General features: G+C 65.2%; 2 protein-coding genes across 3 annotated transcripts in view; both read right to left on the bottom strand.

The window, feature by feature from the left end:
• Nucleotides 1-1,504: 1,504 nt before the first annotated feature.
• On the bottom strand, nt 1,505-9,877 carry MAMDC4 (MAM domain containing 4). The gene is made up of 29 exons (XM_023227664.2): nt 9,832-9,877; nt 9,061-9,240; nt 8,812-8,985; nt 8,600-8,725; nt 8,371-8,501; nt 8,204-8,288; nt 7,944-8,069; nt 7,603-7,740; nt 7,429-7,517; nt 7,177-7,350; nt 6,950-7,034; nt 6,670-6,858; nt 6,450-6,566; nt 6,156-6,287; nt 5,924-6,048; nt 5,730-5,841; nt 5,478-5,594; nt 5,263-5,397; nt 5,007-5,140; nt 4,719-4,938; nt 4,509-4,646; nt 4,208-4,326; nt 4,034-4,124; nt 3,769-3,915; nt 3,454-3,588; nt 3,177-3,304; nt 2,990-3,098; nt 2,221-2,396; nt 1,505-1,743 (listed from the first exon to the last, which is right to left on the bottom strand). Exons 1-29 carry the CDS (start codon nt 9,875-9,877, stop codon nt 1,702-1,704), a joined length of 3,720 nt encoding a protein of 1,239 aa, XP_023083432.1. The 3' UTR covers nt 1,505-1,701.
• A 1,381-nt stretch (nt 9,878-11,258) lies between these two features.
• Nucleotides 11,259-13,640, bottom strand: part of PHPT1 (phosphohistidine phosphatase 1) — a 13,793-nt gene continuing 11,411 nt past the window's right edge. Inside the window, exons 2-5 of one of the 2 annotated variants that reach the window (XR_002734810.1) lie at nt 12,651-12,877; nt 12,144-12,268; nt 11,721-11,840; nt 11,260-11,527 (exon numbers count right to left, since the gene is read on the bottom strand). Coding sequence is in view for 1 of the 2 variants with exons in the window: in XM_023227577.1 (XP_023083345.1) it covers nt 11,435-11,527; nt 12,144-12,268; nt 12,651-12,810 (378 nt within the window). In the remaining variant the exon portion in view is untranslated. Of the gene's footprint in view, nt 11,528-11,720; nt 11,841-12,143; nt 12,269-12,650; nt 12,878-13,640 lie in introns of both variants that reach the window. The other variant, XM_023227577.1, reaches the window with a different exon arrangement.

Here is a 13,640-nt window from a genome sequence, read left to right on the forward strand (position 1 = left end):
TTCTAGGGGTGTCTGCCCGGTAGCAGTTGTAGCTCAGAGGCCTCAGGGAGTTCTGAGCACTACCTTATATAAGGGTGAGGGGTGGGGGCCAGAGGCGCGGAAGGAGGAGGAGCGGTGTCAGTGGGAGCTGCTTTCTCTGATGTAGCTCTAAAGAGAAGCTGGGGCCGGGCGCGGTGGCTCAACCCTGTAATCCCAGCACTTTGGGAGGCCGAGGCGGGTGGATCATGAGGTCAGGAGATCGAGACCATTCTGGCTAACATGGTGAAACCCCGTCTCTACTAAAAATACAAAAAACTAGCCGGGCGTGGTGGCGGGCGCCTGTAGTCCCAGCTACTCAGAGGCTGACGTGGGAGAATGGCATGAACCCGGGAGGCAGAGCCTGCAGTGAGCCGAGATCGCGCCACTGCACTCCAGCGTGGGCGACACAGCGAGACTCCGTCTCAAAAAAAAAAAAGAGAAGCTGGGAGAATTTCCTGCCCTTGGTGCCGGGGCCGGAGTATTCGGTCCTGCTCTCAGCTCCCAGGCCCCTAGTTGTGGGGAAGGCCGGTGAATTTTCATGACTGATGCCCGGGAGTGGGCTGCCAGGGGGCTCTGAAGGTGTCTGCAGGGCCATTTCCTTTCGCCCATCTGTGTGGACAGCGGGCACTGGTCAGCCCCACGGCACCTGAAGACAAGGGATGGCACTAGCCATGCCTCACCACCACCCTCTGCTGGGACTTAGTCCCCAGGGCGGACAGGAGCCCGGTGGCTGGCGAGGGTGCCATGCTGTGCCCTCCAGCACCGCACGGCTCCTGGGGGCAGTTGTGAGTTCATGAGGCAGGGTAGGGCTTTCCTGTGGGCAGGAGGGGGCTTGGCTGCACAGGTCTGGGTATTGCCACCCTCCCAGGGGATAGCCACCCACAGCCAGGCCTCAGAGGCCACAAGACTGGGCCTTCACCACGGGGTTGTGCCCGAGTCACCCACGTGGAGGACCAGAGCTCTGGGAGCTGAGGTTAGTGACGTTGACCCTGCGTTAGGATGGGAGTTCTCTGCTTGTGCCCCAGGCCAGGTCACAGCTTCACAGGGTCACCCTCCTGCTCAGGCGCGGGGGCCAAAGGGAAGGGCTCAGCTGCAGCCCTGGGGCACCTGGTGACCTGGGCACTGTGACCCACAGTCCCTGGGGCAGCTCAGGCCTGGACCACAGACAATGGGCCCAGCTGAGTCACTTCTTCCTTCCGGGCCTGCTCCATGTACCCTGTCCCCTAAGGGTCATCTCCTTTGCATGCTCCTGATGCTGTGGGTCAGTTTCACTGTTGTTCTCAATAGACACAGAGCCCCTGCCCTGGCCCTTGTCCTGGTGGGTCTGTGTCCTCGTGGGAGAGGGTCCCCTTGTCTCTGGTTCCTGAGCTGCATCCAGAAGCAAGCAGGTGCCCCTAGCATGTTCTCCTATCATGTCACTTAACAAACTGCAGCCCCCACCCTCACTGGCTGGTGAAGTGTGGACGCACTGACTTCAGCCTGGGAGCTTGGGCCGCCCTCATGGGCCAGGGTGTTTATTCACAGAGCAACAGAGTCAGCACAGGGCAGGGAACGCCCAGGCCTCGGCATGTCCTGAGACCTGCAGCCTGTCCCAGCCTGGGTGGGGCAGGTGTCCGGTCCCCAGCTAGGGTCTGACCAAGTGCTGGATGTTACGTGAGGAAGCGAGGCCTTGTCTGAGGTGGTCTACGGATCGCTGGTGGCAGATGCTGGGAGGGTGACACCATCCTAGGAGGAGGAAGAGGAGTTTTTTTGTTTTTTTGTTTTTCTTTCCCGAGACGGAGTTTCGCTCTTGTCACCCAGGATGGAGTGCAGTGGCATGATCTCGGCTCACTGACTGTAACCTCTGCCTCCCGAGTAGCTGGGATTACAGGCACCTGCCACCACACCCAGCTAATATTTTGTATTTTTTAGTAGAGAAGAGATTTCACCATGTTGGGCAGGCTGGTCTCAGACTCCTGACCTCAGGTGATCCACCTGCCTCGACCTCCCAAAGTGCTGGGATTACAGGTGTGAGCCACCCTGCCTGGCCAAGGAGGAGAAGCTTTGACAGTGGTGGCTGGGAGAGGCAGGGCAGGGAGGGCAAGGATGGGCCTTGCGCAGGTGGGGGCTCCTCCCTGGGAGGATGTGTCCCGCCAGTGCCTACCCTCCAGGGTCACAGCTGAGCACAGAGGCTCCTGCCCACCCATCCCTGGGGGCTCCTACCGCATTGAAAAGGATGTTGTCAAAGCCGGAGGCTGTGGCCTCTGTGTTGCTCTGGAAAGGGCAGCTCCCCGTCTTCAGCCAACGCCGTCCCCCAAGTCCCAGCAGCACCAGGAGCATGAGCAATAGGAGGGCACTGCCAACCACAGTTGGCACAGACACGGGTGCGGCTGTGTCCCCTGTGGGCCATAGGGACACGTGAGCCCTCCAGAGCAGCCCCCAGTTCGGGTGTCCAGGTGTAGCCCCTACATCTGAGGCTGAGGAGGAAGCCTGGGGCAGCCTGGTCCCCTCAGCCTCTGCTGGCTCCTGGGGTTCACCCGTTTCAAAGGCAGAGGGTATCTGTTCTGCCACCACAAGGATGGAGCCTGGCAGGCAGGCAGCTGCTGTCTGCAGACTTGGTGGGACTCGTGGCCCCAGGTGAGATCCTTTCCCTCACCAAGTGAGAGCAGTCAGTGGTTGCCCTGACTCGGCTGGCAGCTCCTCCAGGATGGACCTTGCCCTGGGTGTGGGCACAGGGAGCACAGAGGCCACAGCCAGGCAGGGCAGGCCCCAGAGGGTGCACCCCAGGGACAGCCCAGCCCGGGCAATGGCCCCAGGGGTGAGCCAGGCAGAGAGTGAGGAGGGCACAGGGTGTGGGCCTGGCAGCTCTCCTGTCCTGTCTGGGTGCAGCATGCTCACAGCTCCTGGGGCCACACGCTGGTATGCCTGGCAAACCCCGAGCCGGGCTGGCCCCTGGGCCCTCTTCCGTGTCTCACTGCAGCCCAGGGCTCACCCGGGCTGGGGGTAGGCTGCTGGCAACGCTGCCCGGCCAGATACTCCACGTCATCCAGGGCAATGGGCCCCAGGGCTGGCTGGCCGCCCAGAGTGGCTTCAAACACAACCTGATGGGGAAGGAAAGGAGTCTGTGTGGGCCCTGGGTGGAGGAGGCGGCGGCTCCTGGCCTGGACAGCCAGCCTCACCTGGAACTCGTTGGTGCTGGCCACCTCCACCTGGGCCTCCAGCCACTGGTGCCGCCGGTGCCCGCCTGTGCTCCACACGGCCAGCTGGCCCTGGGCACTGCGCAGCAGCACCCTCAGCTCCCCCTTGTCTGAGAGCAGGGCCAGGGCGTGTCAGGCCTGGGGTCCCGGGACTCCTGCACACCTAACCAGGGGCGGGGTAGGAGGCCACCTCCCCACCTCTGCTCCTGGACCCCTGCTGCCCCATTGCCTAGGCACCCATTGGCCCAGCTGGACTCACAGAAGTGCTCAGGAAAGCCCATGTGGTACCAGAAGCGGAGACAGGAGACTGGGGTGGCTGGCAGAGGCTCGCTGCGCAGCCAGGCGGCCCGGCCCCCGGGGCCCAGCACGCCAGTTTCAAAGAAAGCAAAGTGGCCTGGGAACAAGAGGAGGTTGATGCCCAGCTGATGGGCAGAGCCAGCCCTCAGGGCTCTAGCAGAGGCTGGGTGGGCAGGGCCTCCTCTGGATGGGGCGTGTACTCGGTGGGCAGCAGGAGGCCAGGTGGCTGTGTGTGGCCTCTGGGTCGGCTCCCCACCTGGCTCCAGTGGGCACGTACCTGCCTTTGTGCCCAGGGTGTGGTCCACAGGGGGCTGGGGGTAACGAGAGGGGGTGGCTCCCCCGCCCCAGTCCCAGCTGTATCCGCCCAGGCTGGGCCAGGCCAGGTGGCTCCAGCCACACAGGCCAGACTCAAAATCACAGGAACCTGCAAAACATGGGTGGGTGAGTGGTGCTGCCGCCCAAGCCCTAGGCACCACCACCACGAAGGGAGAGGGCTAGGCAGGCGCCCCAGAGCAGGGCCGAGGCCACTGCAGGGCTCCCACCTGGCCGAGGGCAGGGCCCATCCTGGAGGAGCAGGTCATCCAGAGCCACGTAGGAGTGTGCCACGCCTGCGGCCACTGCCTCAAACACCACCTGGTGGGTGCAGGGCAGAGCAGCCTCAGCGAGTCCAGGCAGCCCTCAGGGGAAGGGGGAGGGGCACCCCATCCTGCACTCACCCTCCAGGCTCGCTCGGCCTGCACATCCACGCTGCCCAGGCGCCAGGCCAGCCCACCGTGGGCACTGAGGCTGAGCACCTGGTGCTTCCCGCCCTTCTCCAGGTGGACCCGCAGGGTGCCTGCCAGCAGGGGCGGCCTCGGTCAGCAGTGTGGGGAGAGCTCCTGCAGGCCCCGGTCTGAGCTCCCAGGCTCCCGGCCTGGCGGGCGCAAGAGGCTCCCCAGTGGCCTCAGCACAAGGCTGGTGGGGACACCAGGCCAAGCTTCCCTGAGCCCACTGGGGTCCCCTCCCTAAGCCCCTCACCTGGGTTATGGAGGCTCCCGTGGTACCAGAAGGTCAGGCAAGCAGGCTGGGCCGGGGGCCTATACTCCTTGGAGGTCAGGGAGGCCGTCTGGCCCCTGGGCAGTGCATCTGGGCTGGTGTCCACCACCATATAGTGCCCTGGAGGTGCCAGCATCAGCCTGCCAGCCCCTGGGTAGCCCCTCAATCCCTGCCCCTGCCAGGCCCCCATACCTTGGGCTGTCTCAGTGGTGTGGTCTGTTGGGGGGCCCCAGGCTGTGTGGCCCGAGGCATTGGCCTGGCGCCTCCAGAGACCCTGGCCTCCAGAGGAGAAGCCGCAGTCCGAGTCCTCAAAGGAGCAGTGATGAGGGGCCCAGCAGGGGCCTGGCCGCACGGCCACGTCGTCCAGCGCCATGGTGCCGTGGTATCCGTCCCGGAGGCCCTCGAACAGCAGCTAGGGGTGGAGGGTGTCAGCTGGCCGGGGGTCCTGCCCTGTCCTCCCACCCGGGCGCCAGGCCTCACCTGGTACTGGGCACGGGAGCCAGGCTGGTGGGAAAGGGTGGCCCAGGCCTCATGCCAGCGGTTGCCCTGGGTGCCTGACCGTGACCACAGGTGTGTCTCCTCCCCTTCCCGTCTCATGGCCAGGCGCAGAGTCCCTGCAGGGAGGGGACCAGTCCATAACTGACCTCTCCCCTGTGCCTCGATAGGTGTCAGAGGGGAGACTCTGAACCTCCGGGGGCCTCCCCACAGGCCCTGCCCCACTCCTAGGTCCACTCACCAATCTGGGGTCCATGGAGGTGGTACCAGAAGCTTAGACATTCCGTGGCCACTGCTGGCACCTGGGGCCTGGAGAGCAAGTGGGCACTGTGGCCCCAGGCCAGGGGGTCTGTTGGGTCCAGGAGCACAAAATGACCTGTAGGGGGCATGGGGCTGAGCTGCAGAGATGCTCCACTCCTGTCTGAAAGCCACCCCCGGTCTGAGCACCCGTCCTACCTTGGCCTGTGGTATGGTCGTGGTCAGGGCCACGGCTCTCCACCCAGCGCCAGTGTGTGTCTGAGAAGTGGCCTGGGTACCAGCTGCATGTGTCCCGCTCAAAGTTACAGGAGACCTCTGGGGGTGGGGCCAGGTGGGGTCACAGACCTTTCCCCCTTCCCCTCCAGAGCCCTGAGAAGGTGGATGCTCCAGGGTCCCTGGAGGGGTGTCGGGGGGAGCACCCAGATGGGAATGAGGATGGGTAGCAGGAACCTCTGTCTCTCTCGGTGGTCACTGTGGGGCTACAGTCCCTCAGGGTCACGTTGTCCACGCCAGCTCCCTGCTGGTCAGGGCCGTCCAAGTCCACCAAACCGACAAACTCCAGCTTCATGGGGTAGGGGGATGAGGAGGACCATTAAGTCAGGGCCTGCTCCAGTGGAACCCCCACTCTGGGCTGCCCTCCTCACCTGGAAGGGCCGGCGGCGGGCCCCTAGAAGGACCTTGTCCACCTTCCAGCCACCTGCACTGCTGCTCAGGGCCTGCCATGCCAGCTCCCGGGAGCCATTGTCTACCACAACTAGTGCCAGGAAACCTGGCCAGCGGGGCGGGGGGTGCTGTGGGTCACCCGACCCCAGATCCCTCCCACTGTGCAGGGAGCACCCAGGGGCTGGCCAGGGAGCTTGTGGGGGGTGGCGGTACCTCGGGGCTGGCTCTGTAAATAGTAAGCCAAGTGGAGTTCACAGCTGGGGCCAGAAGGGCCAAGGAGGGGTGTAAGGACCCGGGCCTCAGTGCTCAGCTGCCCCCAGGCCCTCTGCAGAGACAGGAAGTGCCCTAGGGGAAGAGCAAGGTGCTCAAAGCCTCGTCCAGGGCCCCACTCTGTCCCTCAGGGATCCCCAATCCAGAGACCCTCTGTAGTGCAGACAGAGCAGAGACCCCTCCGAGGATGCTGCGCACACCCAGGTTGGGGCTTGAGCGTTGGGCCTTGGGCCTCACCAGCAACAGCTGCACTGGACCCCTGGCTCTCCTGGGCTGAGAGACGCCGCCACTGCAGCCGCCCCACACTGGCGTCCTCCCAGCCCCCGGCCTCGAGGGACTCAAAGTCTGTGGTGCCTGAAACAGCAATGGGCACTGAATGGCAGAGTCCTCAGCCCGCCCCGGCACCTACCCCCTTGGCTCCTCAGCAGGAGGTCTGCAGGAGGCTGAGCCCCTTTACCGCAGGCCTGCTCGTCCTCGCCCCCTGTGCACTGCTCCTCAAAGTCACACAGCTGTTCTGGGGGCACACACAGGTCACCGCAGGCGAGATGCCCCTGCTTGCAGGAATCCTGGAGCTGTGAGCTGGGCGGCAGGGATTGGGGGGCTGGGGCCCAGGGCCCAGGAGGCAGTGGCTGCAGGGTGGACACCTCTGTGGGGGCAGAACTGGGTCAGGTGGCAGGGATGGGGAGTGCTGTGCCTCTCCAGGGCAAGGCAGGGTAGGGGAGATTCAGAAGGCTCACCCGGGACTGGTCTGCAGTGGTCAGACAGGATGAGGTCGTCCAGACCCACAACGCCCCCCGGGCCTGTCTGCCCGGCCAGGAGGATCTGAGGGCAGAGGGGCTCAGGGGGTGCCAGCCTGTTTTCCCCTGGGGTCTGGTCCCTGTCCACCCGCAGCAGGTACCTTGTGGGTTCCCCTCCCCTGCCCGCAGCCTTGCTCCCCAGACCCCACCCTCTTGCTGTTCCCTACCTGGAAAGGGTGGGCGCTCTGGATGTCAACACGGTCTCGGACCCACGCAGTCCCCAGCTCCCCTCGGCGCCTCCGCAGCAGGACAGGAGCCTGTGGGGCACTGGACCCCAGAGTCTGCAGGAACAGCTGGAGGCAGCCAGCCTCAGAGCCATGCAGGTAGTAATAGAAGATCAGCTGTGGAACCAAGAGCTGACTGGGGGCCCTGCACCTGGGCAGCCAGCACGGAGGCCCTGTGAGCCCCACCCATCTCACCGAGCAGTTGGAGGTGCCTGAGGCTTGGAATTCAGGGCTGGAGAGTATAGCAGGGGTGCCAGGCTCGGCCACGGAGACCAGGAAGGAGCCTGCAGGAAAGGGCAGGAGTGGGCCACAGCCGCTGGGCTGTGGCCACGTGGACAGGGCCTGGGCCGGGTCCCCTGTAGGCCTCACCCTGTGCACTGTTCCGGCTGTGGTCACGGCGTGGCCAGGAGGGGCGCTCAGGACCACCAGCGCTGTGGTTCCGGGACCAGCCTTCCGAGCGGTTCCATGGGCCCAGGCCTGTCTCAAAGTCGGTGGCTGTGTGGCGGGCTACGGCGAGAGGTGGGGGTGTCAGGGCCACTAGGCAGTGCTTCCTGCAGCCATATGGCCCCAGCTCCAGGGTGGCCCTGGCAACCACACCCCCAGAAGGATCATCCCAAGGATCCAAGGTGCCCCCTCCCGGATGAGTGCTAGGGCCCCCACCGAGGTGTCCAGTCTCCCTGCCTCACTCTGGGCCCCCACCCTGGCCTCACCACAGGTGAGTGGGTCCTCATCAGACAGGTCCCCGCAGTTGTCTTCCCCATCGCACAGCTGCTGGGGCTCCACGCAGACCTTGTTCTGGCAGTGGTGGTGTCCCAGGGGGCAGCTGGCCTGGGGGGCTGAGTGGGGCAGGGTTAACACTTCACCGAGGCCCTGGGAGTGGGAGAGCACTCGGGGGCAGACAGGGTCTGAGCAGGGGAGTGGGCAGGTGGGGGCCCTCCCGGGGGTGGAATAGGCAGAGGCGGTGCCTTACTGGGCAGACCACAGTCCCCGAACTGTATGTCATCCAGAGCCACAGCGCCCCTGTGGGTGGCATTTCGGGTGGCAGAGAAGGTCACCTGAAGAGAACAGGCCCTCAGGACCTAAGTCAGGGCCCAGACCCCCCCAAGGCTCCCACTCGTCCAGACCCTCCCAGCTCACTCGGAAGTCACCCCGGATGCGGCCTGTGGTCACTGCCAACTCCTGCCAGCCGGGGTCCCAGGGCCCTGTGCTCTGCCACAGGGTCAGGGTCTCTGAGCCATGGGTCACCTCCAGCCGCAGCTCAGCCACATCTGCAATGTCAGGGGTCCCAGGGCAGCTGCGTCCCTGCTTGTCCCCACCTGCCCTCCCCTTGGGCACCCCCCATGAGCCTTGGGGGTCCAGAGTGCACCTCCAGAGGCCGCGTGGTACCAGAGCCTCAGCTTGCAGGAAGGGGCTGCCTCTCGCAGGGTTGGCGAGCGCAGGGCTGCGGTGGATGCCTCTTTCCCTCGGTGGGTTCCGACGGCCATGTACCAGCCTGGCCCAGGTGAGAGGTCAGGAGACAGGGCAGGGAGCAAGGAGGGTGTTGGGACAGGGGCACGCAGAGACTTGCCCTGGCCTTACCTAGGTCGGTGCCCAGTGTGTGGTCTGAGTGAGGCCCAGGACCCTCCAGTGTGGCCCCCGCCCTGTCTCGGAGCCAGCTGTAGCCTGAGGTGCTAATGTCCCGCCAGCCGCAGGAGTCCTGCTCGAAGTCGCAGGTGAAGGGGGTGTCCAGGGCGGGCGAGGCCCCACGGTAACCTGGGAGAGTGGGTGGTCAGGTGTGCGCCAGGCCTGCTCGCACTGGCCCTGCCCGCCCATCTGGCCTTGGCTTACCACATTGGGCCTCATCTGAGCAGTCCCTACAGTCACACACGAAGTTGCACACGGCCTGACTGGGGCTCCTGCAGTGGCTGGGGACCCAGGCCCAGCCTGGGGATCTTGCTGCTGGGAGGGTGACAGCCAGGGGGCCTGGGTGCAGAGTGATCAGCCATCCCGGCCTGCCTAGGACTATTCAGTTTTGGCACTAGACATCTTTTGTCCAGGGAAGCCTCTCAGACCAGGAGATGGGGCAGGGAGGGACCAGGACCCATCAGAGAACTCACCCGGCTCTGGACCGAGCAGAGCATGCTCCTGTTTCCAGCCCTGAAGAGGCTGGGGAGGAGGGCCTGGGCATGTGTGGGGATGAGGACCCTGCCATGGGGCACCCCCAGAAAGGCAGCAGGAACCCAGTGTGCCCAGCAGTGAACTGGGCACTGGGAGGGTGACCTCCAATGGGAGGCAACAATGGGCAGCCCAGGGGCCTCCACAGGCTCCGCCCAGTCCAAGGGTGGCAGACCAAGACTGACAGAGCTGGGGGGCACCTCCTGAGCCCTCTTGTCCCAGACTGGGAGGGGAGTCTTGTCTCTTCCTTTGCTTGGCAGGCCTGAGGACCCCATGGGCTGATTCCAGGTCACCCCCGTTGCAGACCGGCCAAGGCAGTGCCTGGCAAACCTCCTTCCCTTTGGGGCTCAGGCATCAGCCCTGGTGTCCGTCACTGCCACACAGATGGTAGGCTCAGAAGCCAGAGCCCCTCGTCCTGCTTCAGGAGTGAGACAAACGACTTACCCAGTAACAGGACCAGGGCGGGCAGCAGGTGGCTGGGCAGAGGCATGGTTGGGCCAGAGGAAGCAGGGCCAGTGCGGCCACACGGTGCCTGGGAAGTTCTGTGCGGTTATGAGCCTGCACTGGCCCCACACGCTGACTCTGCTGTTAAGTGGAGGGCCCCTCGGCCTGGTCCCACCCAGTGCTGACGGTGCCAAGCATAGGCCGGGATAGTGGCCCCAGGAGGGGGCCTCTGACCCAGGGGCAGCTTCCACCTGCTCGGCTCCCTCAGACACAAGGTCAGGCCCTTCCACCCTGCCCTGCCCTGCCCTGCCCTGCCCGGTGGAGGGGAGGTTCCCACTGGAATGGGGAGGGACCCAGGCACCCCACCAGGACTCTGCTCGGCAGTGTGGGGTGGGCAGAGGCCGCCGTGGCCTCTCACTGTGCCTTTGGCACTAGCCTGGTGGTCAGGATTCAACCAGTCCAGTAGCTGCGGGAGTCCAGCACGTGCACCAGAGCCGGCCCCTGCGTTCGCAGCTGTGGGGCACCTGCCTCTGAAGGATCACCCCCTCATTCATTCACCCTGAGCATCCAGGTGCCGTCTGGTGCCAGGCACAGGGTCCCTAGGAGCCCAGAAACTTCTGGTCCTCATGAAACAGACCCACACTTGGGGCAGGGCTCTTTGAGGCTGGGGAAGGAGTGTGGCATTTGGAGCCAGGCCCTGTTTGTGATTTCCCGCGGTGTGACCTCGGAGCTTGTGTCACTGAGCCTCAGTGTCCCGGTCTGTAAAATGTGGTCACGACAGTGCCCGTCTGGAGAGGCTGGCCGGAGGACCAGTGAGCTGACAAAGGTGGGGATGCCCTGTGCACAACCAGCCCTGGCCCCCAGGGTGCCCCGTACCACCCCACGGAGTGCCACTGTGTCTGGGGCTTCCCAGGGCAAGGCCTGAACCCATGCGGTGCCCACAGCCCTGCCGGGTGCAGGAGGGACCTGGGAGGGGCCCCCAGAGTCAATGTGAGCCTGCAGGGTAGGTGTAGCTGTGAGACCTGAACCTGGATACTGGCAGGCCCCATGTACGGGGATACTGGCAGGCCCCATGACTAGCAGGGCTAGTCATGGAAGGAGCCTGCAGACCGAGCCTCAGGGCAGACAGGACACTGGGGAACCCTGGGATGGGTTCACAGGAGGGAGCACTGGTGGGTGCCCCAGGTCTTGGCCAGCCCGAGGGATCAGGCCCTGACTCCAAGATGCCCTGGAGGACAGTGGCCGTGGGAAGAGCAATCAGGCCGTCAGCAGGGCCCCCTTATCAGACCCCAAAGGGCTGAGTGTGCAAGGCCACTCCCTGGGGCCACTCCTGTGCTCCCCCACCCACCTGCTTTAGTTAGGGTCTGGGGGGCCCTGGAGGTGGTGACACAGGGTGCAGAACCCAAGGACAGAGTTCAGAGACTGGGAGGCGTGGCAACATGTTTAATTCTGTGGCCAAGCTAGCCTGTCTACAAAGCCTGGCAGACAGCACATTACCAGGGGCTGCTGCAGAAGCAGGCACGGCCAACCCCAAAAGGGGTGCAGGCAAAGGCGGGGGCTCCGACATGGCTGCTGGAGGTAGCAGGCCCCAGGCTGGGAGTGCTCAGTAGCCATCGTTAGCCCAGGTAACCTCGTAGTCGGGGTACTTGGCTTTGATTTTCTCAGTTGAAATGGCGTGCTGGGCAGGACCATAGGCCTGGAGAGAGAAGACGCCTGCTGGCACCACCTGGACCCTTCGACCCCATGCCCTGGCTCTGGGCATCCAGCCACCAGGCACACCAGAAGCGAGTGTGGGAAAGGGACAGGCAGTGCCTGGGGGTGCAAACCCACCATCCCGACCACCCCTGGGGGCTCCCCTGGGGAGAGGTGACCTCATAGGCAAAGCAAACCTTGAGGGTGGATCCTGGGGCTTGAGGCACCCAGAGGGACGCACGTGGCTCTCATCTGCTGGTGGTTTTTGTGAAGAGCACGGGCGGGGACTCTGAACTCCACCCAGGTACTGACTGCCTCTGGGGGCCCAGGGCACAAAGTGCTGGAGGACAGCTAGAGCCCAGCAAGGCCTCCCGGGGCAGGGAGAGGGAACGGCAGGCCATGGCTGGGGGTCTCCCTGCCGCCCCTCAGGTCTGGCATGTGCTCCATGGGGGAATGCAGGAAAACAACTGGCCCTGGAAGGAGGGCTCTGCCGCCCACCCTGGGAGAACCCCGGGAAGCCTGCGTGCTCATCTGGGGCCACGGGTCAGGGCAGCAGACTCAGGTGGGCCTCGAAGCTGGAACTGGGGCCTCCAGCAGGGCGGGACGGGGCTGCGGCTCACCATGGAGTAGCCGTACACGTGAATCTTCTTGTCCTGGCTCTGGTGGGAGATGCGCCCGCCGCCCAGACACTCACAGTCACAGCCCTGCTTCTGCATGTCGCCCGACACTTTGTCGTAGATGTCCGCTGGGATGGGAGGGCGGCCTCAGGACGTGCCCTGGCCGCCCTTGGAGGCCGCGGGAGGAACTCCCGGCCGAAGGGGTCTAAAATCCCAGCTTTGAACAGCCTCTTCCCCAGAGGAGACGAAGCCCCTTGAGGCTGGGGCAGGGATGAATGAGAGGAGGGTGGAACCGGGGCGGGCTCGGGGACTGGGAGACTGTCGTGAGGCAGGGGGTGTCAGGCCGGGTCACGCCTTTCCCGCCCAGGACCTGAGCCTGGCTCAAACCTAGCAGGGGCAGGGCTGGGAGCAGAACGCAGTCCCCGGCCCGCAGCCCCGCCCCCAGCCCGCTAAGCCCCGCCCCCGCCTCGCCAGCCCCGCCCCTCGCACGCCGGCAGGCCCCGCCCTCACCATGGTACTCGGCCCACTTGTAGCCGCGCACGATCTCCTTGCTCTCCGCAGCCGGAGCCCCGGAGCGCGGAGCCGAGTGGACTCGGATCAGCACATACTTGAAGACGCCGTCGGAGTCGATGTCCACATCAGGAATGTGAGCGAGGTCCGCCGCCGCCATGTTCTTCGTCCCGGAGGCCCCTCCTCCCACCCGACCCGGGGACTGCTTGTACTGCGGAAGGCGGGCTCTGGAAAAGCGACGACCAATCCCGTCGGGGAATGCTGCCCAAGGCCCAGCGCCTCAGCCAATTGTACCGCCGACCGAGGCACGTGCTAACCAATCGCAATCCAGTTCCTTGCCGCCTTGCGGCCCCGTCAGCCCCACTAGCCCCACTTAAAGGAAACGTGGAAACAGTAATAGGTGGTGATTAAATCCAGCCAACGGAAAAGTTCCTCTCCAGCGGGGTCCGGTGGCACCCTTGGAGCGGGGCAGTTAGGCGGCCCGCGAGGCTGGGGCAAGGAGGGAGGTCTGAGGGACGTGCCAGTCCTGATCTCCTGTCCCGCACGTAGCCCGAAGACCACCCTCCCCGTGGCCCCCCCCCCCCGAAGGCCTCCCCCCCCCCCCCCCCCCGCCCGAAGGCCCCCCCCTCCCCCCCCTGCCGCCCTCCCGCCCCCCCCTCTCCATCGCCCGAAGGCCTCCCCCTCCCTCCTCTCCATCGCCCGAAGGCCTCCCCCTCCCTCCTCTCCATCGCCCGAAGGCCTCCCCCTCCCTCCTCTCCATCGCCCGAAGGCCTCCCCCTCCCTCCTCTCCATCGCCCGAAGGCCTCCCCCTCCCTCCTCTCCATCGCCCGAAGGCCTCCCCCTCCCTCCTCTCCATCGCCCGAAGGCCTCCCCCTCCCTCCTCTCCATCGCCCGAAGGCCTCCCCCTCCCTCCTCTCCATCGCCCGAAGGCCTCCCCCTCCCTCCTCTCCATCGCCCGAAGGCCTCCCCCTCCCTCCTCTCCATCGCCCG

The sequence above is a fragment of the Piliocolobus tephrosceles genome, chromosome 14 (assembly GCF_002776525.5).
Source record: "Piliocolobus tephrosceles isolate RC106 chromosome 14, ASM277652v3, whole genome shotgun sequence".
NCBI classification, from domain to species: domain Eukaryota; kingdom Metazoa; phylum Chordata; class Mammalia; order Primates; family Cercopithecidae; genus Piliocolobus; species Piliocolobus tephrosceles.